Source organism: Pygocentrus nattereri, chromosome 13, assembly GCF_015220715.1.
Source record: "Pygocentrus nattereri isolate fPygNat1 chromosome 13, fPygNat1.pri, whole genome shotgun sequence".
Taxonomy (NCBI): domain Eukaryota; kingdom Metazoa; phylum Chordata; class Actinopteri; order Characiformes; family Serrasalmidae; genus Pygocentrus; species Pygocentrus nattereri.
The window spans coordinates 25,773,627-25,800,218 of record NC_051223.1 but is presented as its reverse complement, the minus strand read 5'-3'; the positions used below and the strand labels follow the sequence as shown (position 1 = coordinate 25,800,218).

General features: G+C 38.3%; 1 protein-coding gene across 3 annotated transcripts in view; it reads left to right on the top strand.

Moving 5' to 3' along the window:
• The window catches only part of LOC108430851 (cadherin-18), a 214,639-nt gene that overhangs the window by 81,052 nt on the left and 106,995 nt on the right, over positions 1-26,592 (top strand). For 2 of the 3 annotated variants that reach the window (XM_037544460.1, XM_017703642.2), the window contains exon 2: positions 21,366-22,018. In XM_037544460.1, coding sequence (XP_037400357.1) covers positions 21,770-22,018 — 249 coding nt within the window. In that variant the 5' untranslated portion in view covers positions 21,366-21,769. Of the gene's footprint in view, positions 1-21,365; positions 22,019-26,592 lie in introns of those variants that run through there. The other variant, XM_037544461.1, reaches the window with a different exon arrangement.

Genomic DNA, 26,592 nt, shown 5'->3' with positions numbered 1-26,592 from the left:
CTGCAGGGCGAGCAACTTACAATTTGATTATTTTGCTCAGGAAGGCAAATGGTAGCGTCAGGAGTTTTGCCCAAGGACTCTTATTGGTATAGTGTAGGATGTTTACCCAGGCAGGGATTGAACCCCAATCTACAGTGCAGAAGTGTTACCCACTACACTATACCAACTAATATACCAAATAGTAAGTCACTGGACTGCCATGTGATATCCTATGATAAAAAAGGCTTTGCTGGCAGCTGGTCTTAGCTGGTTTCATATGGTCAGTTCTAGTATAAGGTAGTAATTCTCACTGGACTAGCATTAGATCAGGCCCGGATCATCCAATAGGACCTGAGCCACTAGAAGGCTACCATGAGCAAATCTGAAACAGCTGTTTTGACTCATGGTGGGAACTTTACTAGTGGCACAGCAGTAAAAATAGACCAGCTAAGACCATGTCATAACAGCAAGCGATACAAGCAAAAACAAAAATATTTCCAATATAATCAGTGTGGATGTCTACACTAGTTACAGGCAGCAGAGTGTGATGCAGTGAGATGCAATGCCATTTTTGACGGACCCCCAATTCTTCAGCTGACAGCTCTGTCAGGATAGGAGTTATCTTTTGATAGGTCAGTGGTTTGTCTATGCTTTGACCCGAAGCACATTTGGTGTTTCCACTGTAGACAACCTGCAGGCTTCATGATGTGATGTGATACTACATTTGAACTCCCACTTTAGTGTAGTTTTGTGTTATGGCTGATCATAGTCCTGACACTCTACATATCTTACCTAAATGTCAGTTTATTTTTCTCCTCCAATCACTGCTTATTAAACACTGTACTATACTGTATACCTTGATTGTCTTACTCAAGCTTTCAGGTTTTTAGCATTGAACTATAACATTCCTGTGAACATGAATGAATATAAAGCTCCAGGTATTCAAAAGATGTGCCGGAGGATCTGTAAACACGAGATCTAATTCTGAAAGCCATATGCAAAACATTAAGCACCCGAATTAAAAAAGTTGATTTGCCCTTGTCAGCAGTGATCTGTGTCATCAGAGGTACGATACCAGACGGTGGGGGGAAAAAAATCAAAAAACAAGCACGCCTGCAGTGGCAGTATGCTTTAGCTAGACTGATTAACTGTTTGGGTTTAAAGTTTGCTGCTTTTGTCTGTGTTCTGGGCATTTCAACTATCTGATTTTAAATGATCTTGTATTCTTTGGAATTAATGTTTTTATTATCAAGAACAGATGCATGCTTTATAGGAAAATGTTGCATTTGTTAAATAAAATAAATGTATGTGTTCTCTTTAATGTGTAAATAATCTTGCTACTGTTTTTTCTCAATTGGAAAAGAGATGCGATCATAGTTGTTGTTGTGGAAATGTACTGCTCTGTAATGTGTTTAGTGTTGTGTTATGTCATTATATTTTGTATTGTGTGTGCCTGTACTGTGACTGTATATAGAACATTCTTCTGTCTATTCTTGTTTATCCATGTTTGTCACACCTGTTCCTTGTCCTGGGTCTAATCTTGGCATCAGTCCAGCTATACAAATGTATTAGCCCAATGTCTTACGGGCTAGCTGGGTGTGTGGTGGCCTGCGCACAACAAAATAAACTTCACTGCAATAGACAACGTCCCCTGGATCACACTAGGTTTTGAATTTCTACATTATGTGCCAACACTGTAGTTATTATGCTGCCATTGTGGTGCTCCATAGGCCATGTTTAACTTGGTGTGATATCATAAAACAAATCACTGACCACCCCAAAAAAGGTAGCTAGGTAGGGGCCTAACAAACTTTTGTCCTCAGGACCCCATAACTTGATGTTATGGGGCTGCATGTGATGTACTGTGATGAAAAAGCTTAAGTTGGTAGCTGGTTTCAAATTGTCTAAGTTGGTCTTTGATAGTCATTATATACATTTTTGCTGGTCTAAGGTGGTCGGGGTAGTTGACCAGGTGAACATCCACTAGACTAGTCTGATACACCAGCTTGGTCATGCTGGTAGGACAGCTTGACCACCAAATTAAAACAAAAACAAACCCTATGCAGGTCAGTTAGTTAAACTGCTTAAGTTTGATCTTAAGCCATATAATTCAGCAACTACTACAAAGTATTTGCAAACTACAGTAAATAGAATATGTGATGGATCCCCAAGGAGACACATGTAGCGAATTCTAGATTTTCATAAAGTATGAAAAATATTTGATACTATATATATGTTATTACTAAAACTGTGCTAAATCCACCCCAAACATCTTCAGCAGAAAAACATTTGATGTGGTTTTACTGATTTGACTTATTTAGCTCATCTGTGGAAAGTTGAACATCTCTCTTTATAAAAATATCACCCTAGTCACACCTTCTGTTAGTCATTCCATAAACATCCTTCATCCTTCCAACTGAAACTTCCCAGGGTTCTGTCACACATGGATACTTTTAGTGAAAACCCAATATGAGAGTGTGATGAGCCAGTCCACAGAGTGTGTCGGACACATGTATCAACAGCAACAGTGATGTAAATTTGAGTACACTGAATGGATGGATCCGACTCGTTTCCTCCCACTAGATACACTCTTGCTCGGAGCTAAGCTCAGAGTAGCTCAGCACCAGCACGGTCTCAAAGAGCAGTACAAGTGCTTGCCTTATAAACTCTTGACTGCAGAGTTCACAGGTGCCTCCACTTGCCAATTAGCCAAGCCTCTGCTCTGGGTGCCATGCCAAAGCCACTCCCTCCAGCCTGTTTCTTCCTTCAACTGGAGTTGAAATCTCTTCTCTTCCCTAAGCTCACACTCCTCAGGGGGTTAGAATACACACATACAGAGAATCTAGAAATACCTACAAACTTGCTCCATAATTTGAAACATTTTCCTTAAGCAGCAATTAATTTAGATTTAGAGGATCACAGGAGAAAGTATTTAGACTATAAGAATATTGAACAGGAGTGACAGGTCTCCTTTGTTAGAAGAATACAAGAGTCAACTCTTTCAACTCCCAAGCAATTCCTCTTTCAGCAGTTGTCTTTTTTCCCAATGTCCAAAATTAGCCAAGTAAGTAATACTATTTTTCTTAATCAGTCTTTCAATTAACTATTTGACAATAACTGCATAATGTTTGCTCCATCTTTTCATTTCAAGAAGCAGGGATCACAAGATAAGTAGATGAGCAATGCATGCAAAACCATCAACCAGTCATCAACAAACAAGGCAAGAATTTTATAACCACAGCCAAGGACAAGAATATTGTCCAATATTCTAATAATTTAAATTAAAGTGCCAATATTATGCAAAATTCCTTTCTTCTGTTCTCTTTGCTTTTATTTAACCATTGCCTTTGAATAAGTTTTACAAACAAAACATCACCAACTAATTAAGCATACATGTACATACTTTGAATGCCACAAACTGTGCTTTGAAAATGTATTTTCCCCTTCCTGACTTCCTTTATTTTTGCATTCTTTATGTACACAGTTCACAAAGCTGATTGATCTGCAGTTTATTCTGCTAGTAAGAGGACTATTAACATATAAGCTCCATCACTGCATAAATGAAAAAGCCTCATCTTCTGTTTGATTGTATACTTTACCCTCACATTTTATGAAAACTGGAAAACAGGAGGTCAGCAAGTGCAGATATATATACCTCTTAAAGATAATTATCACTATGTAACCATAGTAAAACCTTACATACGGCTTAATATGTAAAAAAAATGTGTATTTTATATATATAAACATTAAATCAATGCTATGCTGCTTGCTCCACCAAGAGGAACAGTTTAAGCTGATTTCTCTACCATTTACAGCAATCTGTCATTATTTATCATTACACAGAATAAGTTCTGGGAAATGATTGAAAGGTGCTTTATTATAGTAAAGCAGTTATTGTAGCTATATTAGTGAAGTGTTTCATTGTTAGTGTCTGATTTCCCTCTGTCCAGGAGGCTGATAAGACTCATTTAGGTTAGAAAGGGCAGCGGCAGTATGAATTGAATGTCTTGAGGTTTATTTATATGTCTAAAGCATAGCCAGAATACATGGGGAGCTCTTTACAGAAAGCCATCACCTGAGGGGGCAGGGGATACTCCCCGCTAAAAAATGAGATGCAGAGTTTCCATTTCTGATGAAACTTTGTCCCCTGAAGCCTCCCTGGGGTCTAAGTTCTGGCTGGCTGGCCTAAGAATATCTGAGCAAGAGATGGAGAGAACGACAAATCTGGAATCAAAGATTTCTGAGCCCAAGAAACATTTGTTACCCTGCTGAAAGTCCTTTTATATAAATGCATTACGTCATCTTGCCTCCAGATGTGAAGTTAAAGATCTAAACTGGAATGAAGTATGTATGACATGCCGTATATGGCATATGTGCTGCACATAATGTTTTGAAACTGAAAGCAATTCTTTTTTTTTTAACAGTGTTGAAAAACGTTTGCTCACACTTTTAAATATATATTTAGTCTTGCATTTTTAAACAGCACTTAAGAGGCATCATGGTTATATAATATTTCAGCTTTTCTTCAGGGAACCCCAAAGCTCCCTCCTAGCATTATATTTTTCTTCCCACCCTCTTTTTTTTATTTATCATCTCTTCTGCTGTTAGCTCTGAACTTACCAGAGGGGAAAGTGGGGAAAGCAGAGAGTACCAGTTGAGTTCTGTGTGTGCATGTGTGTGTGTGTGTGTGTGTGTGTGTGTTATTTGTGAGTGGAGATGCTACACATATAAAGTGCTTAATGCTGAACACAGAACCCTACCCAGTTACTACTTGAAATCCCTCTTCCTGGTTCATGTTAAAACAAAACTCAGGTTCTTTTATGTTCACAAGTGTTTGCTGATGTACACTAACATAATTTCACCTCAGTTTGCCTCCAGCATCTACTTAGTCTACCATGATGTATGTCTCTCATTATCTCTGTTTATTGTCAGTAGGCCTCCTGCAAATTAAAGTCAAGTTAAAGAACTCTGAATGTAGATTATTATTGTATGTTACAGTTGAATCATTCATAGGATTTTTACCAAATTTGCTTTATTTTGTTTGGAACTATAAGGAGGAAGCCCTTAACTTCACTGCTGATACATCAAGAGTACATGTTCATGCTGGCTGTGTTGAAGCATGGTCTGAGTAATATGGAATAAGACATTTACTCATACATTGCTAATATTTTTAATGGAAAAAGTTCCAAATAGACATGAAATGTCTTGTCATTAGGGATATGTATAGACATTTGAGTACTTGGTACACTGTTCCAGGAACCACTGAAATCATTTTCAGGTATTCATTATTTTGCATCTTGAAAGGTTAAGGAGACAATATTAGTGATGCACTAAAATGAACATTCTTGGCAGAAACTGGAATTGCAGAAAACTGAAACCTGAAAAAAGGTAAATAAATAAAACTTTACACATAATAAACAGCAAACAGTTGTCCAAGGCAATGGATTCCTATATTTGGAAGCTACACTGTACACATTGACCCTGTTGTTTCTGAATTTATTTAAAAAAACATGGCTACAGATGGTGTACCCCTCCTGATACTTGGCATGAGCAATAATTACAAATCACTGGTCTGATGTCCTCATATAAACCATGAAATAGTTCTACACAGCAGAAATTTTCACTGTTGCTTTGCTGCTGTACAACCTGTTTTAAACCAGTGCAGCAGTGCAGGAAAGTGAAGGGAACACAGTGTTTTTAATCTATTTCTCATTGTAGAACTAATAAAATGATTGTGAAGGCTTAGATTTTGTTGAAGGCCTATTTATTTTTTTTATTTTTTCTTAGGAGGCTATACGAGTTTTAACAGGGCTGTTAGGTGTAATGGTTTTACTTAGATACATAGTTAGAAATAAAACTTCTGTGCACGTACATTTTTCATTCATCAAGGTACAAACAGTGTAAATGTATACTCAAAAGCTACAATAGTGGTTTATGGTCCAACTGTGTACCTTAAAAACGTTTCTCCCAGGTGAAAAGTATAAATTTGTACCTATTCATAAGCTAATGTTTAAAACAGTGTTATGATGTGAACACAGATCAGATGCTTGCAGATAAAAGGACAAGGTTGAAGTTTACTTGATGTTTTGATGAAGGTACACAGAGCATAGTCACCACAGGCGAGGGTCAGAACCAGAGAGCAAGAGAACAAAAACAAAATGGGACATCCAGAGAGTAGCCAAAAACCAGTCTGAGTTCAAAAACCAAAATCTCATACAATGTCCAGCTAACAAACCAAAAGGGCAGTGACAAAAAGGGCAGGTCATAAATACATAAAACAGGTCATACACAAAAGAACTTAAACAAAGACTGCTTTGCTAGTTATCAATAGGTTAGAGAGAAAGCTAGTCCTGAGCTCATATACTGCTAGAAAAAAAAAAAGTCACTGTTGATACCCAAAGAAAAAGGAACAGCGTTGAACACAGAGCAGTGCAATACAACACAATACATAAATGCAGTATGATGCATTACAATCAATACTTAATTCAGTGCTCATTGAAGTGCTGTATAAAGAGATGTGTCTTCAGTCTGCATTTAAAGACAGCAAGAGATTCTGCTGTATGAACAGCCAGTGGGAGTTCGTTCCACCACCTGGGAGCCAGTACAGAGAACAGTCTTGATGCTTGTCTTTCACACGGCTTGAAGGATGGCAGGTCAAGCCGAGCTGTACTCAAAGCTCGAAGGGCTTGTGGTACAGTTCGAGATTTCACCATTGTCATCAAGTGGCTTTATAGGCAAGAATTAGGGTTTTAAATCTGATGCATACAGCTACAGAAAGCCGGTGAAGGGAGCGAAGCAGTCGGGTGATGTGGCTGAACTTGGGGAGGTTGAAGACGAGCCATGCTGCCGCATTCTGGATGAGTTACAGAGGCTTGATGGTCTGCATGGGAAGATCAGCCAGGAATGAGTTGCAGTAGTTAAGCCTTAAGATGACAAGAGACTGCACTAGCACCTGGGTGGCCTCTTAAGTGAACAACCAAAGGTATTGGCAATACTTTGCAAAGTTCTAATCTAAAGCACAGCCTTTATATACTAACTGACTAATGAAGTTTAATGAAAAACAGGTGAGACAATTTCGAATTCTGGTAAGGATGTACGCTGAAATGAATGTTGATTGGTTGGTGGCGATGGAGTAAGAGTCATGTGGTCTCCCACTGGTTCATGGGAGTTGGAGTCCTCTGGGCCGTTCAAGGACTCAGGTGATCTGAGGAAAAAGGAACAGATGGAAGAGGTGTCCTCGGCAGGAGGTGTGACGAACAGAACAATAAAATAAAAAGCCTGGAGATGAGACAGGGTGTGTGGAGTCAGTACAACTTAGAAAATGTCATTTCAATGAATTATGGTACTATTATGTTCTCTGACTAAAGGTACTGAAATGTACCCTTGAATGTACCACCACAGTGACAGGAGGGATACTGCCCCATTGACAGTTTCATACCTTTTCTTTGAGAGTGTAGGCAATGATGTATATTAATTTATACTTTTCTACTACAAAACACATTTGCCTTAATATAAGCACATTGCCAAGAACATGTTGTTGAAGATGTGATTGAGAAGGCAGGTACTGTGCAGCTGTTTGCTGGTCAAGCATTCTAGATACTTCAGATGATGTTAGCTTGAACCAAAAGCAATGAAAAGATATTTCTCTGTTCTCAGCATTACCTTAACAACCTAATACCCCACATATTTTCCACTGAGAAAAAAAATCTGTTTAGCTAGAAGCCCATGAGTCATCGCCATTTACTCATTATCAACACCATCAGTTCATCCACTACTCAAGCCTTATCTGTAACATTAATACTTACAGGTTTGTCCAGCAGTCAACAAAAGACAAAGTTTATCCTGTTTGTGTATTAGAAATTAGAAATATTAATACTCGTTGTATATGTATACATGTCTTATTCAAGGGTATAAAGCCATAAGACACACTGAAACTTTCAAGTGTTTGCGTTAGTTTACCAGGAAAAGACTTCAGTAGTTGGGATTAAGAATAGCTACAATTAAATCACACTTACAACGCTGCCTTGTCAATCATTACTGTGTGTTAAAGATGTGGCAAAGCAACAGGCAGCCCTGATTATGAGCAGGAAGACTATGAGCGAGGGTGTTAATTGGCCTTTACAGTAACGAGACAGCGGGGGAGGGACAGGGAGAGGGAGAGGGAGAGGAGGTAAGAGGAAGTCAGGAGTAAGAAAAGCAAGAAAACATGCAGAGAGCGTGAATGAGGGAGACTTGGCCAAGAAACATAAAAAAGAAAGGAATGAAGTGTGATGTTTAACAGCAAAGGAGAGAAACAGGAAATAGATGGAGAGAGCAAGAAATAGCCACTGGTTAGAGAGAGAGAGAGAGAGAGAGAGAGAGAGAGAGAGAGAGAGAGAGAGAGAGAGAGAGAGAGAGAGATGGACAGTCTCACTCTATTGATTCTCCAGTCTAAGATGAGAAAAGCGCCATGGGGCGATCTGTCCACACATTACCTACTTAGTGATCCCTCTTGACACACACACACACACCCACAAACACATGCACACACACACACACACACACACGCACACACACGCACACACACATACCTACCTCAACTTATCCTCACATCCAGCTCGATTCATCTGCCCTAATGTGAAATACACTCATGTACTCACACAAACACTCACTCTCTCTCCTTCTGTGACTCAAGTGGATATTTCTGTGGCCTTCCACACAGTGAAATAAGTCAATATAAAAGCAACCAGGCCTGCGTGCTCACTCACCTCCTCCCACCCACCCACACTCACTCACTCGCACACATAAACACATAACATCTATGCTTTATTACATTTAGCCACTTTGTAGAAAGTTCAGTGTACAGCTGAAAGCTGACACTCTTATTGCTGCAGACAGACAGGGGATTCCTTCCCTTTCAGCAGACGCTTTATCAGACCATCTGATGCCACTATTAGAAGTGTGTGTGTGTGTTTCTCATACAGTTTCAGGACAAATTGTTCTGTCTTTGTAGGAGGCCAGAGAAAAGCATGGGTAACAAAATGGCCCTGACTCAATAGCTACATGATTCGCTTTGTTTAGAAAAGGGCAAAAATATTTTGTTTTACTTATTGAGGTAAAGCTTAAAGGGGAAATTCACTAGTTTCTACATAATGAAGTCATTAAAATGAAAACAATGTCACATGGAGACTTACCAAATCAGAATTGTTGTCAATAGTGGTCATGGTGACAGAAACCAGACGTCCAAGGAGTGTAGCCTCTTAAACTCCTTGGAACCACTGCTGGTTCCAAAATACACTTAATCAAATTCTTCATAACTTTCATATTCCATAAGCTACATTCAAAAGTTTGGTGTCATATGAGGCTGTAACTGTCTTCTTTCAAGTCAAATAGATGGGTAATGTAATTTTAAACCCCTATGATAGATGAAGCTGAAGAATTTTTGTCGTCTACTGAAAGTCGACCCGTTTTTCCACAAATCAGGGCTATAAACTATAAACAGATGGTGTCTATTCAGTGATATATTCTGTAAAGATTATTTTTATTAAGTAATACAAGCGTCTAAGATTGTTGGCTTTCAGCAGTAAATTGTAAGCATGTTGCAATATGTGTGATCATAAAACATTTTCTGTTAATCTGAGGGGAGCTCTTACAAAAAATAAAAAATTAAAATTTGCATTTATTTCATGCAGTTACTGAATAATTTGCCTTATGGTTTGGTCATGTAAATTCAGATGTAAAAAACAAAATATACCCTGGAGAATAGAGGTTTTAATCCTCCCTCCCCAAACTTATGCAAGTTTGATATATCAAAGGAAAGCCTTTTGCTGCTATATTGGTTCTCTGGTTTTCTGTCTCTGCTTTATAAAATGAATGCAAGCAAATTCCCAAAAAAAGGTATAAGAAAAATGCTGAAGTGTGCCATGCTTTCCTGCAACAATACCCAATTTATGGACTGTGGCAAAACATTTCCATGTGCAAGTATCCATATAAAAGTTTTAATTTGTGACTAATGCAACCTAATCTAGGCTATCCTGATCCATTACTTCATAAAGATGGATGTAGCCTTTCAAATATATAGATATCCAAACTCATCCCAGTATTCATCTAGCTTACTTTAGGTGTCTGAATAAATCATATGCAGTTTGGAATAAAATGATTAATAAATTATTATATAAAAAGGAATGCATGAATCCATGTAATTGTTTGCAATCACAAATTCACACACATGAAGCGAAATGTCTAAAACTATACTAAACACACCACGTACCATTAAATTGGTACTGTTATTTACATTATGAGAATGTTCTAATCCATTGGACTCCAACAGAATTCTAAAAGACTCTGGATTGCTATTTTCACGGTTAAAAGCATATTTGTCACTACTTTAAACATAGTGTTTTATCATGAAACCAAAGCAAATGACAATTACAAGCTTATTTTACAGCTGATCAACACTTTTTAATATGAAAACAAAACCAAGAGATAGAAATTAACGTACAGCTGCCAGCCCTGGGCTAAAGGGAAAATTCCACTGGCATTCCAAATGGCATTGCCATTATAACAGTGGAGAGTCTTCAGACTAAACACAGCTTTATAATAACCAGCGGGGACAATGTTATTTAAATCTAATCACATTCATTGAGAATATAAATTTGAATCTAATATTTTTATTTAGTAATCAAATTTAATCCAGTAATTGTGACTCTGAATTCATGACTGAATTTAGTTAGCATCATTAGGCCCTGCTGGAGGTCTAACACATTCTGAACTTTCCTCACTTTCCTAATCTGCTGAATCATGGTGGGTTTTTTCAGCTCAGCTCTTCTTATTTCTTTATTTTTCAGCCCCTCTCACAATCCTGGTGAGGTTCACAGCACACTCACATATACCCATTATACTCAAACTGGTTACTACCCACATATATGTCAGCATGCTCATCCTTGTGCACCTGTTTTTCATTATTGGACAAAACTGCTACTGTGCAAAAACATGTCTAATCATTTCCCGTAGCAACAGCAATTGTGAATACCACTGTTAGTCATACACTTAACCCCTTAAACCCACACTTCAGTTCCTCACTCTCTAACTGTATTATTTTTGGAGGTGTCACTATTAATTACATTAGTCATCTACTGAGTGATCCAGCAATAATTTTGTTCATTAATCAAGTAATCAGAGCTGTGAAATGTGGCCAAACAAAAAAAAAGACTTATCTGGACAATAACAAGCCATGTATAGCATTTCCAATGCTTTGATAGAAAATAAGTAAAGAGTGGATTAATTTAAAGGGCCCATATCTTATATTTTTCTTGAATCTATAAGGTTCATGATTGTTGACTGTATGAACTGGGGAGTGAATGGTACATCTTGAAACTTTAACATGCTAGATCAAGCTGCTTTATTTCAAAGCTACAAACTAATCACTGCAGACTCATTGAGAAGGTCAGTTTTAATCAATGATTTTATTAAATCAAGTAACCGAGGTTAATCCTATAAACACGACAGCGCTGGATAATTTACATACTAATCTCATTATGGAATCGTGTTATAAAAAAGATAATGAAGGTTCAGCGGTAAACAAAAAGTGTTGTGTTGACCAATCTCCTGATGGAGAAGTAGATCTTCTAGAGCAAACAACAGAGTTTCTGTTAGTTACAGATAGTAGGGATAATGCCTTATTGAAGATTGATTTGGTTAGACACATTATCACTGAAACTTCCCCCAGCTCTCATACCTAACAGTATACTGCAATGCAGCACAGAGAAAGAGAGAGAGAGAGAGAGAGAGAGAGAGAGAGAGAGAGATTTGAAAGTAGAATGTGTAGAAAGTAAATAGATTTCATTGAGTAAGAATGACTCTCAGATGGATATACTTCCATACAGTTCTGTGACGAGGAACCCCTTTACTCCCTTTGCCTTTTCCTCCCTCCCTCCTTCCCTTTTTAATGCCTCCTATCCACCTTCACATCGTACACACACTAGATAGAATACAAAGAGCTGTTCTTACCCTTGAGCTCATGATAACATTCTTTACAGCCATATCTTTCAACTTACCTATCTTTATTAGCCGATTTTGAGGCTGAAAAAGCTTTACAGAACATTGGCAAAAGTCCCATTCAACCTAATGAGAAACTGTAGCGATCCCTGTTTACAGTCGCTGCATAGCGTTGAGGTTGCAGCTTGAAATGCTACACTATTGAGCTGCACAGTGTAATTAATAATGCAGGTATTTTGACAAGAAACTGAGTTGTGTGATACAATCATTCACTAGGTTGAATGGGATTTTTGTGTTCTAAAAAGCTTGTCCAATTTCGAATCGGTATCAACATAAAATAAAGCATTTATGGCAGAGCATGTGTATGGCAAATTTGATGTAAACTCTAAGATTAGTGATCATAGTACTGTTGTTAATGCACAAGATACAATACTGTAGGTGAGACTACATTATACATCCAAAAGTTTGTTGATTCATTTGTTGATTCAGGCACAAGAGCATTAGTGAGGTCAGCAACTGATGGTGAGTGATTAGTTTTGAATCACAACTCATCCCAAAGCTGCAGGATGGAGCTCCATGCTGATACAGAGTAGAATAAAAAAAATGGAAAAGATATGAAGAAGAGGGACAAAGAGATGTGATGGTGTGGTGAGCAGCGGAGTGAGACGGGTGTTCGTGTCAGAACAGTGACATGTCTTAGCCTTTGAGAGAGTTGATGTAACGTGGAGCGAGGAGGTGGACGCACGTGCTGAGATAAGTGAGATTTATTAAGGGCAAATCCAAAATCAGGGTCGAGACAGTCCAGGGTCATAGAGCCAACACGGATAGATCGGGGGCGGACATGCCATAAACCAGAATACAACAGAACAGAACAAACAGAACATCCAATACAGCATATAACAATTAACACAGCAGATAACACCAACAAAGACCAGCCACCAGACAGGGGAAAACACAGGGCTTAAATACATAAGGGTAACGAGGGACAGGTGCAACACAGGTGGAGACAATCAGGGGTGGACTCATAAAACGAGTGGGCAGGACTAGAAGACCAAAACAAATACACGTGGACCAGACTGGAAGAGGCCAATCATGACAGTACCACCCCCCCCCCTTAGTAACGCATGATCTTAATGTCATGCATTAATAAGGTGTGGCCATACATTATTTTATTTATATGGGATGTCACCAGCAGGGCTCCATAGCATGCATGCTAGCAGCTGTAGAATAAAATATTTCTGAATTTTATCAAAAGTGAATGTAACGTTGGGGAGCAATGATGAGACGGATGCGTATGCGCAGAGATTTATGAGTGAGATTTATTAGGGGCAAATCCATAATCAGGGTCAAAAGGGTCACAGAGCCAACACGGAGAAAAGGAGGGACAGACATATTGCATAAAGGAACACAGGATCAACAAACAACGGAAGCCAGAATAACAAATACCAAACAATATCATACACTTCAAACAAAGGCCAGTGAGAGACTAGGGTAAACACAGGGCTTAAATACAGGGACAGGTAACGGGACACGGGTGGTTAACAAGAGGGTAACAGGTGAAAACAATCAAGGGCAGGATCTGGAAACAAGGGGGCAGGACCGGGAAAGAACCAAAATAAAAGCACATGGACAGGACTGGGAGGAGCTAATCGTGACAGTGGAAAAAAAATATCAAATTTGAGATGTTATAATGCACTTTACAGACATTTGCAGACCTAGTAACTAGAAATATAAATGAAATGCAGGTCTCTAACCATTAGATACTTTTGTATTCCAGGCTGGAAGAATACATATATATATATATATATATATATATATATATATATATATATATATATATATATATATATATATATATATATATATATATATTTCTGAACAAATCTTTTTTGAGCAAATTCTTAAGTATCAACTAAGTTCCTTATAGCCCCATTTGACAAGAAGAGGATATGGAGGAAATTGAGTCAGTCAGGAAATCATTCACTCGTGGAAACAACCATAATGAATAATCTGTTGCAAGCAGTTTTCTCATTTTTAATAGTGTGCAGAAAAGAAAACTGTCATTTTCTGCAGGTGTTGCATTACTTTTCCTGCCAGTTGGACACAGATGACCAAAAAATATCACATTTCCCCCCATGCTGTTGTCATAAATAGAAGATATTCTGAACATGCTTGATGAATATTCAAGTAGGCTTGGAATGATAATTTCTCTTTCTCTGTGTGTGTGTGTGTGTGTGTGTGTGTGTGTGTGTGTGTGTGCGCAAGTATGCTCATCCCACCTGTTTATGTATATTTCATGATGGAGGCTGAGAACCATTTGGCAGTTAGTGTACATACATTAGCTACAATAAGCATAATGTAGAAAAACATGAGACTTTCCTCACCTCTCTGTCAGTAACCCTGCTTTCCAAATTTCTTCTCACCTCTGTTTCTAATTCTGGTGCATTATTAAGTGTTTCATGCATGACTTAGAAAATGTATTTAATACATTTATACTGTTTAATTTTCTTTACCATCTCTAAAATTATCTCTAGAATAATAAAATGTATAATAATAAAAGAACAATATGTTTTATATGTAGAGCACTTTTCATATCAGTAGTGACTGAGCGAGGTAGCGGACGCATGTGCGGAGGTAAGCGACTTTTATTAAGGGCAAATCCAAAATCAGGGTCGTAATGGTCCAGGGTCATTGAGCCAATACAGAGAGAACAGGGTGCAGACATGACATGACAGAATACAATCAACAACACAGACAGAGATTCAAAGAAAGACCAAAACAAAGACCAGCAAAGACCAAGTACAAACACAGGGCTTAAATACAACAGGGATAACAAGGGACAGGTGGAAAACAGGTGGAGACAATTAGGGGAGGAGTAACCAAACAAGGGGCAGGACTAGAACACCAAAACAAACGCACATGGAATAAACCAAAACAAACACGTACAGGACTGGGAGGGGCCAATCGTGACAATGACAGATCAAATTAAATTAAGTTTAAAAAATACAGAGATTTTATAATGTTTCTTAAACACGTGAACTGAGCTTGCCTGTGTAATAGAAGGGGAAAGTGAGTTCCACGGTTTAGAAGCATAATAACTGACAGGCGCATATTCTGTGAGGTGCTTTAAGGTCACTTGGAGCCTTAAAAACTTCCAGCAGAACTTTAAAGTACTATTCTAAAAGGTACAAGTAGCCAGTGCAGTTTTTTTTTCAAAACGAGGCTGATATGATCTCTCTTTCTTGGTTTTGTTAGGATCCATGCTGCCTCATTTTGCATGAGTTGTAGAGGTTTTACTGTTTTCTTTGGAAGAGTATTACAGAAATCAGTTGTGCTTGTAACAATTAAAATGACATTATGTGAAAAGTATCACCCTTTCGCCACGTTTCACCTACTGCCATCATTGCTTGTCTTTTTCTTCTCAAACACTCTTTATATTTGCCTCTAGCTATATTTTGGCATCCTTTGCCTGAATCATGTGCCTTATTTACCTTCCAGATAGATTTACCACATCAGTTCTAAAAATTATTTCATGCAAACTACAACAAGACACTACAATTCCCACACATGAACATAACCAAACTTTTAAACATAGTGGGTGATGTGATATTGTATGCAGACGAGATTCTTTAAGAAACCTGGCTGGTAACCTGCGCTGGTTTAATATGCTTGGGACGGTGGGCACTGCAATTGCAGCAGACAGATATCATGTCTGTAGAAAAAAGCCACCTAGTATGTACACCTAGTAGTAAAGGGGAGGGAATCACTAGGCACCTCACAATTCGATTAGCTTATGATTCAGAGGGCCGCAACGCGATTATAAAACAATTATCAATGCATCTTGAGGCATCTTTTTTTCAATACAGGATTTGTGTGAGGACTTGGTACTTTTAAAGCAAAATATTTGTAATGATTCATAATGTGTTTACTTCCAATATATTTTATTAATAAATCAAATGGAAGTGATGTGGTAAGTGAACTGGAAGGCTTTCATTCACTGCTCGTTTGCAGCACATGAGATGCTGGCTGATACTCATCTGTGATAAAATGCACTGTTACTGTAACATAAGATCCAGTGGCAGTAGATGCCCATGCAGCACGTTACAGCTGCCCTACCCATTTTCTTACATATATATATAGTTTCTTTCCCTATTGTTATCATAGAAAGTGGATTCTGTTTGAAAAACTGTAGAACCTACTGTATCATATCAAACAAAATTATGAATTTTGTGAAGTATTACATCCCTAATAGAAAACCTTTTGTTTTTACAAATGTGAGAGGTCGACTGTGCTTTCAAACTAGTCAATGCAATCTTTCCAGAATCCATCAATGATGTTTTTTTTTATTATCTAATGCAGGTCTAGCATCAGCTTTTAACCTGAATCCTAATCTTCACCAAAAAGTGAGGTTAAGCAAGCTAGCACCAGCCTGCAGCCTCTGAGTAAATAGAGCTGTAAGACAGAAGGCAGGAGAGCTGAAAGGGCTAGGTGTTGGGGCGGCTATAAAAAGAAGATGTAGAGTGAGGTATTTTAATTACAATCAGCAACACAATCAGACCAACAGCCTTCTGACTGAAGGGCACCTCTAAAGCTGCCAGAATTACCACTCACACTCAAGCTCTCCAAATCCTAAACACATACTGCCAAAGCTGATCCAAACAGTGCTCCTAGCCCTGCCACACAGCGCTGCACTGCAGGGCAAGGGGCTTATTACTGTGTGGCAACTTATGGTTGATGCATTAGAAATATAATTATTGTAGGGTAGTTTAAAACAACAACTCCCGTGTTTAACAAAAATAAATAAATAAAACCGCTGTTGTCTGTTAGCATCAGATTTGATGCTAATAAGCATTAGGTGTTTACTCAGTGTCTTCCTACACACGTCAGTGAAATAAGGGTAGAGGTTTGGAACTAAAGCTAAAAGCACAAAGGATTTTTTTTTTTCTTTTCTAGGCATGTCATGGGTAAAATCTGAGATTTTTTCACTTTTGTGGAATTAATGCTATACTGACAGCCTTTTCTTTCGGAGCAGGCGTCCTTGATAGTCTAGCTTTAACTTGGTTTTCTATCAGTTAATATAGTCTTGGCTGCATTGCATTCACACCCTTTCTCCCCTGTCCTTTCTCTTTCTCCGTGTCTCATCCCTGGCCACCCTTTTCCTTTTCTTCCCTCTCTTCTCTGATGCTGTGCCCAGTTCCCCCTCTCTCTGTTGCGCTGAGCTGTAGGCATTAGGCCTGTTTTAACACCTAGCTCCCTTTGTACATGTCATCAGTGGCTGCAACTGAGGCATGTAATCGCATGTGTGAAAGGTGTCTTGAAACTGCTGTGTCAAAACTGCATAATTGTTTATTTTGCTTGTATTTTTGGTACTATTTTCTACACCATTTTTAACCAACAGCTGCCTTTTATATTGCGCTATATTGTTTGTGGCTACACAGCAGAATAAGATTATCTCCTTGCAACAAAGTCAAAGCCAAGTTATCTCCATTGCATTTGACATTTATCGCTTTAGATCCTATGAGTACTGCAACTGGCCTCTACATTGTGTGAATGGACCAATAGAAATTGTTCAGAACTGCTTAGAATAAAATCTTGCTATATTACCTTACATAATTAAGAGTTAAGTTAAAAGGGCCCTTTTTGCCTTTTCCTGATCTCAAAAATCAAAATCAATCTTTTGTTGGTTTTGATCAGTTTCCTCTCTTTGAAGTGAATTAATAAATACATATAACTAAATAAAACTTTGTTTCAAAGAAATACAGTGAGTTGTCAGACGAGCAGTAATTCTACATACATCTTGACTTGGAAGTGGAAAGTCAGAGCTTGGAATTGTGTCATTTTCAGTCAATGCATGTTTAAGCTACAAAGAAGAAAGAAACATGACTTCTCCATGAATGCAAGTGTTGTTAGCAAAACTTGCTAATATTAGTAACATGAGTGGTAACTGTAACGTCCTTCTCAAAACAGTGAACTTTATACTTAGTGTTACAGATTTAACCAGCTACTATTTATGTATGTTGACTGATCTAAAGCAAATATGATTTAAAAGCAGAGAAATGAGTAATAAAGAAAACTTTATTACTATTGATGATGTGAGCAGCCAAGTTGATTTTTATGTCATACACTGAGCTTGGAGCACAAACCTTACTTTCTGAGTAGAAATGAACAATTTATGAGCTAAAAGTTTGAGTTGAATGAGCATAAAACTCAACTTCTTTCCCAGGGGTCCTGACACCATCTATTTGCATATGCATTTTCCTTATGCTCCATATTTTCCATATATTTCTTTTGTTTGTTTGTTTTGTTTACCCTCGTTTTCTCCACAATTAAGTCATTGCCAATTCCACCCACTAGCCAGGCCTTCTCATATCACATCATGTTACCAAGCTCGGAGGGTGAAAGTTAGCATGTGCTAAACTACATAGATCTAACTTGAAATAGTTCTTCTTTCATTAGCTGAACATAATCATAGTAAGTTGCATAAAGTAGTAATACATAAAAATAATCCAGTTTAATCCAATTAGAATATACTCACTTTAGAGCAGGGGTACCCAATCCTGGTCCTGAAGATCTACCACCCTGCAGATTTCAGACATATTGATATGGCATTGAAGGCCTTTATTATCTGGGTCAAGTCAAGTCAAGAGGCTTTTATTGTCATTCCATCTATGTACAAGTACACAGTGGAGTGAAATCACATTCCTCCAGGAACAACATGGTGAAACAAGGAACAAAGAACAAGATTGTGCAAGGAGCAAGGGGTGCAAGATTGGGGTTGGAGCTAAACTCTGCAGGGTGGTAGACCTCCATGACCAGGATTGGGCACCCTTGCTTCAGAACAACGTATTTGAATTTATTGAGTACACATTACTCAGTCATGTTTCTTAGAAGCTATTTAATCCAGTTGTGTGGAACCACTTGACATAACATTTTTCAAAACATCAACATGTGTAAAGTTCCCAATTTGGAGATATATAGTTTTGTTAGGACAGTGAATTCATAAGGTGTTTTTCAGTGAAAAAGCTGCAGCGTTATGCCTTCTGAAACTATACCTGCTGCAGTTCCACCCACTTCACTTCTAAGCACACCTGGGTCTAATTATGCAGTTATCAACAAGCTCCTAAGTCATTTGTGATGCCTTCCTATAATCTTAATTGGTACTCTAAGCACTTCTCATGGTTGATGTTTCTCCTGGTTTTTTTTTTTTTGGTTTTTTTTGACTAGTGTGCCTGTTTTTGACTACAGATTTGGAGACTGCTCTGCACTATTAGCTGACTGATTTAGAGCTTTGTGCATGTGTATCTGCAACTCATCTGTATTCTGTGCTGTTATTATACACAGCAATTACTCATCTGAAATATACCATCAGTGTCTTCTAATGTTGTCACAAAAGCAGCACTAGTAAATGAGGGAATTTGCAAATTTGCATCTTCTTTTGATGTCATGTGTGATCATTGAAGTTCATATATTTTGTAAAGTTATACGGACCCCTTTAGTTTTAGCCACTATTTAATTAACTGAGATTTATTTAAGATAACTTCTTTTGAGTGTATACATGTCCATATTTTAATACACTGTGTATTTAATTTCAGTGTACACTAAAAAAAAGCTTGCACTTTCAGTAAATGCGCTTTCACAAAATCTTGATGTTCTGCCAGTGTGTGACAAACTATTAGTGTAAGTGAATGCGAGCTGTCAGTACCCGAATTCATTTTCAGCACTCAAATATATGCAGTGCTAACCTCTCCATCTCTGCTTTGAAATGCTCACAAATAGTGCAGTTTAGGGAAGCTAAGTTTTCATCAGATTGATTTTAAAATAGGGCTCTCAAGTTTCATCTTTTGTTAGTCCATATTTGGTTGGTTTATTATGTTTCATGCTGGTAAAACACTCCCCTTTTCAACCCATTGCATTTTCTCTGATTCAGTTATTATTTAGACTGCCACAATAGAGGAAAATGCATTTTCTTAATATGACCTGCAGCCTTGATAACATTAAAAGATGAATTAGTTGCATGCCTTTATTTATTGTTTATGGATTAGCATCAGGAAAAAAGCAGAAAACATAGAGAATTACACAGAAGCCTCCACACACACACACACACACACACACACACACACACACACACACACACCCACACATCATGTAAACCACTTGTCCTTCTAGGTCACGAGGGGGTCTTGGAGCCTATCCCCGCTGTCATGGGGTGGAAGGCAGGATACAGAAGCCTCTACAAATAAGTGTAATATTTTTATTAGTAGTAGTATTAATAGTATTATTATTTACTGTGTGCATCCTTTGCCCTTCTTACAACTTATTGTAATGCTGGATGAACAAACCAGACACTCGCAGATATAAAATAAGTCATAAGGTTTATTAAATTAAAAATTATCCAAAGGAGTAGAGTTAACACCAGACCAGATCAAAATCCAAAAGAGCAAAACACAGTATGTGGTATAAGACAAAAAGAGTAGTAAGGAAATGAGTGAGGATTGAAACCAAAGAGCAAACAAAGCAGTAACCTTAGTCAAAGGGAGAAATCCAAGAAACAGCAATGATAGGCACAACAGGGTTGAAAACAGAGGCAATACTTTACAATGAAAGAATCAGACAGACAGGTATATGTACAAGAGGAAACAGGTGGACAGTTAGAATTCTGGTGATTGAGATCTGATGAATGATGGATGATTGGTTGGCTAGGTCATGTTACTGACTGGTGCATCTTGGGAGTTGAAGTCCATAAGATAGCATTTGTTTGAGATCCAGGAACCCTGACACTTATATTTGGGAGACTTCATAAAGAATTTTTTTTTTTTGTAAACACATCCAAAGTTTCGTCTTAGAGGTTGTACTTCCTGCTTTTCATAATCTGAGGAATCAGTTATCGTGTTTTAGTGCAAGTGTTCATTTTTTTAATGTTCCCTATTTTGTCTTTGTCCTTTTCTCAGTAACAGCTTCTGGACAGCTACACATTTTTTCGGACCATAGCGATTTTCTCTATATCTTTTAATATTTTTGGAAACTATTGTTTTTTTCATTTATTTTTCTTTGACTTTCTCATTCCTTAGTAGATTATCTTATATATAATTTTCTCAGAAATATCTCCTTTAGCCACTTCAGATGCACATAGAAAAGAACTTTGCAAGGCAGCTAAGGTGCATGTGGGTAGGAGCTTGTGTGAAAGTCAATGTCTCTTTGAAAGGTAACATAATGTCAGTGACTCTGGGAAAAGAACTGGTGGTCTCTGACTTATGCACAGCATTGTACAATACTAAATAATTAAGCATACAGTGGGGCTGTGTGCGTGAACATGGCTGTAAATATGCTCTGTGTAATATTATCTTTTTGTGTTACACCCTTAATTGTATAATATAAATATCAAGCTTACATTCTCCTTTTTTTCCTCACAGGATACTCAAGATGGTGTGTGTTTCTTTGTAACTTCACTAGAGCCTTTCTAAAGGTGACAACAATTGTTTCCTGAGTCAAGACCCTGTGGAGTCCATTATGTAAATGCACTTCTGTCTGCTTCCTGAGATGGAAAACTGAAACATGAGCATCCACGAAGCTTTATGGACCTCTGACCCTGGCCCTCTATTTGCTTGGATCTAGCCCTTCTAAAAGACCACCAAGGAGGGGTGCCGCATCAGTGGAGGTAGCTGAAGGTGAGGAGGAAGAAGAATTGGACAAGAAGGTCATTCACATCCATAGGAATATAATTGCTCCTGGAATATCTCAATTATTTGGAATATTGTGATACTTTGGGAAATCCCAAGAATTTGGAATACTGGGAATATTGTTCAGACTCGCCATCATGAAGGTGAGCCCAACGTCCTGTCTGTGCCCTGTGCTTTTGTGTCTCTGCTTCTTGGAGAGGGGCTGTGGGGCAAGCCACCATGGACAAGCCAAAGTGATCTCCAGGAACCACAACCTGACCCACAGTCACAACCAGACTAAAGATGGGGAGACAGAGGTCCACCATAGGCCAAAACGAGGCTGGATATGGAACCAGTTCTTTGTCTTGGAGGAGCACATTGGACCAGATGCACAGTATGTGGGGAAGGTAAGCACTGCATCTAGTTACTAGCTTTGGTTCTGTCTTAAATAATACATTTATAGAAATAATTTTGGATATCTTATGAAGGTGAAACAGCAATATACAAGATTACTACAACCCCAATTCCAATGAAGTTGGGACATTGTGTAAAACATAAATACAAACAGAATACAATGATTTGCAAATCCTTTTCAACCTATATCCAATTGAATACAATACAAAGACAAGATATTTAATGTTCAAACGGACAAACTTTATTGTTTTTTTGTAAATATTCACTCATTTTGAATTTGAAGCCTGCAACACGTTCCAAAGAAGTTGGGACAGGGGCATGTTTACCACTGTATTACATCACCTTTCCTTTTAACAACACTCAATAAGTGTTTGGGAACTGAGGACACTAATTGTTGAAGCTTTGTAGATGGAATTCTTTCTCATTCATGCTTGATGTACAACTTCAGTTGCTCAACAGTCTGGGGTCTCAGTTGTCGTATTTTGCCCTTCATAATGTGCCACACATTTTCAATGGGAGACAGGACTGGACTGCAGGCTTTTACTGTGAAGCCATGCTGTTGTAACACGTGCAGAATGTGGCTTGGCATTGTCTTGCTGAAATAAGCAGGGATGTCCCTGAAAAAGACGTGTCTTGGATGGCAGCATATGTTGCTCCAAAACCTGTATGTACCTTTCAGCATTAATGATGCCTTCACAGATGTGCAAGTTACCCATGCCATGGGCACTAACACACCCCCACACCATCAGAGATGCTGGCTTTTGAACTTTGTGCTGATAACAGTCCGGACAGTCCTTTTCCTCTTTGGCCTGGAGGACACGACATCCATGATTTCCAAAAACAATTTGAAATGTGGACTCGTCAGACCATAGGACACTTTTCCACTTTGTGTCAGTCCATCTCAGATGAGCTCGGGCCCAGAGAAGCCGGCGGCGTTTCTGGGTGTTGTTGATATATGGCTTTCGCTTTGCATGGCAGAGTTTTAACTTGCGCTTGTAGACGGTGCGATGAACTGTGTTCGCTGACAATGGTTTTCTGAAGTGTTCCTGAGCCCATGTGGTAATATCCGTTACAGAATGATGTCGGTTTTTAATGCAGTGCCGCCTAAGGGATCGATGGTCACGGGTATTCAATGTTTGGTTTTCTGCCTTGCTGCTTACTTGCAGAGATTTATCCAGATTCTCTGAATCTTTTGATGGTATTATGGACTGTAGATGCTGAAATCCCTAAATTCCTTGCAATTGCACGTTGAGAAACGTTCTTAAACTGTTGGACTATTTGCTCACGCAGTTGTTCACAAAGTGGTGAACCTCGCCCCATCCTTTCTTGTGAATGACTTGCAGGGATGCTCCCTTTATATCCAATCATGACCTGTTTCCAATTAACCTGTTCACCTGTGGAATGTTCCAAATAGGTGTTTTTTGAGCATTCCTCAACTCTCCCAGTCTTTTGTTGCCCATGTCCCAACTTCTTTGGAACGTGTTGCAGGCATCAAATTCAAAATGAGTGAATATTTGCAAAAAACAATAAAGTTTATCTGTTTGAACATTAAATATCTTGTCTTTGTAGTGTATTCAATTAAATATAGGTTGAAAAGGATTTGCAAATCATCGTATTCTGTTTTTATTTATGTTTTACACAACATCCCAACTTCATTGGAATTGGGGTTGTATAAAACAGTATTACTACACTCAAGAAGCTTCATTTATGTCCATTCCTTCCAGTTTCCAATAGTATTCGTACATGCCTAAGCAAGCAACCTTGACAAGTCTTGACTTGAAACTGTCATATGCAGTGGTAAATGTATTGTCATTATACAAGACTGTTTAAACTGTAGAAGTCTCAAATTGTAGTTTTGCCATAATATTAAAATGTAATTACATAATTACACAGTTTATGTAATAACCACATTTCCATTCCATTTGAATTCTGCATTGACAGCTTTGAGTTTGTTGACTTTTTCTCATCTTTCAAAATGTCAAGAAAAGACAAACTGTGGCAAATGTATTGTTTTTTTTTATCCTCTTCACAAAATGAAACAAATAAATGCTGATGTCACCTACAATAATTTCAACTTCTAAGGGTTCAGGTAAACTCTTTTGTACATGGTATACAGAGTTTATTATAAATCTAGTAGTCACTTCTTCTTCTTTTGTTGCCCATATTTCATCACTTTCGTGCAACAGTTGGCCGTGATCGATAACATCTACGTACCTAGTTAGCTTAGTGCAGCAGGATGTGGCATTGTGAGCTCAGAAAAGTCGGGTGAATTATTGGCTTGGGTCGGAGTTTTGACAGCCATCATCATTTTGGCCGGATGCATGTCTGCTCTCTATGTTTGCCTCGCAGCCTTGTCGGACTTGTGAAACATGGCTCCCTTGTCCACGCCAACTGGTAAACAGTGGCTGTGAATCCATTAGCATCTTGATATACTGGACTATTCGCAATGGGTGTCATTGGATGTCATGTTAGAAAATCCCTGGTGCCTCTGTTAATTGCCTGACCACAGTATTCCTGTTTTTTGTTCTACTGGAACTTGACCAAGCGCATCATTATGGTTTTTGCATTGATTATAAATACAACTAAATCAAATGGTTTTAGCATTACATACTAATACAAAATAATTAATTCTAAAAAACAATTTTACCATGAAGGAAACAAAGTTTAGTATGAATTACATTCAACATAAATCTGTAATAAATATTATCATCTACTGTAGCCACAATAAGGGTTTAATTGTTCAGAGAAAATAAGAGCACAGGGCTCACAGGTGTGGACAACTGTGTTTGATAGAGGAGCTTTGCTGTGGATTATCTGGTCTGTCATGGAATAACAAAGCAAATACTTGAGACTCATGTATTTAGAGGTAGACATCCAGTACTATTAAGTATATATCTGTTTGATTTTGTCTTAGTCAAATGAAGGATCTCAAGTCTGAGTTAACACATATGAAGTATGTGGGTAGTTGGTCGTGATTCCAGCCATCATCATATCATTCTACAGTGACATCTGGAACTCAATTAGCTCTACCCGGCCCAAGAAAATATTTAACAGAGAGCACTTCATTCATCTGTCTGTGTAGCTTTTTGGGTCATGTAATTGCAATTTAATGATTTGATAGAATGACATGACAGATTTCCACGTCTTCTGAAAGGGAAGGTCTTGATGCTACTTTCAGTCAGCTGCTGTTTAGTTTGTCCAGGTGAGAGAAGTAGTCTAAAATAAAATGGCTTTTAGGAATGAATTCAGGAGAACTTATTTATGACAAAAGCTTTAACATTGTGACTGCAATGCGTATGTTCACTGTTTTATGTTTCATTTCGATGAGACTTTTAGGTTTTTCTTCTATCAAACTCTGGTTCAAGCGTCTTAAAAGACTGACAGCCTACTGTTTCAAAATCAGAGCTACACAGTTGTGCAGACTGTAAGTGCCTTTTAAAGTCACACAGATGACTGACTTGGGGGGAAAAAAAGAAAGAAAGAACCATGCCCTGCTTCAAACTGTTTTCTTTCTTAACATTTGTCTTTCTTCACTGCATTTTCTCTCTGAAGTAGAGTCTTTTCAGCGGCTTCCACAGTGAGCCAAAATGACTTTGGTTAAACTGTTACCTGGAAAGACTTGTGAATTGTAGAATTTTGTTTTACAAACTTTGTAATACAACTTTGCATCTCCAAAATCAGACAGCTGATCAATAGGTAAACAGTGTCTGTGAATCCATCAGTATCTTGATATACTGCACTGTTTGCAGTGGATGTCATGTTAGAAATTCCAGTAGTGCAGTTAGTTGACCAAATACTCTATAGGGGATGTGGCCAAGTATTGGGGCGGCTACACATTACACTTACAGTAGCTTTTATGACATTCCATTCTAAATCCTTAGGCATTAATATGGAGTTGGTCCCTACTTAAGAACATCCACTCTTCTAGGAAGCTTTCTGTAAGATTTTAATGTGTTTGTGGGAATTTGTACCTGTTCATCCACATGAGGATTTGTGAAGTCAAACACTGTTGTTGGACGGGAGGGCCTGGCTCACAATCTCTGTTCTAATTAATCCCGAAGGTGTTTGATGGAGTTGAGGTCAGGGTACTGTGAGGGCCCGTCAAGTTCTCCAACACCAACCTCACCCAGCCATGCTTTTATGGACCTTGCTTTGTGCACTGGGTCTCAGTCATGCTGGAACAGAAAAAGGCCTTCCCCAAACCTCCCATAAAGTTGGAAGCATACAAATGTCCAAAATGTCTTGGTGCATTAAGATTTCGCTTCACTGGAACTAATGGGCCTAGGCCAACCCCTATAAAAAGCAACCCCATTGCATTATCCTTCCTCCACCAAACTGTATTGGCACAATGCTGTCAGGCAGGTTATGTTCTCCTGGCATTCACCAAACCAAGACTCATCCATCAAACTTGGAGATAAAGAAGCATGATTTGTTTCCACAGAATATGCTCCAGGGTCCAGGGGCGGCATGCTGTACATCATTCCATCCAGTGTTTGGCATTGTACTTATTGATGGAAGGCTTGCATGCATCTGCTTGACTATGGAAACCATGCCATTTAGCTTGGGG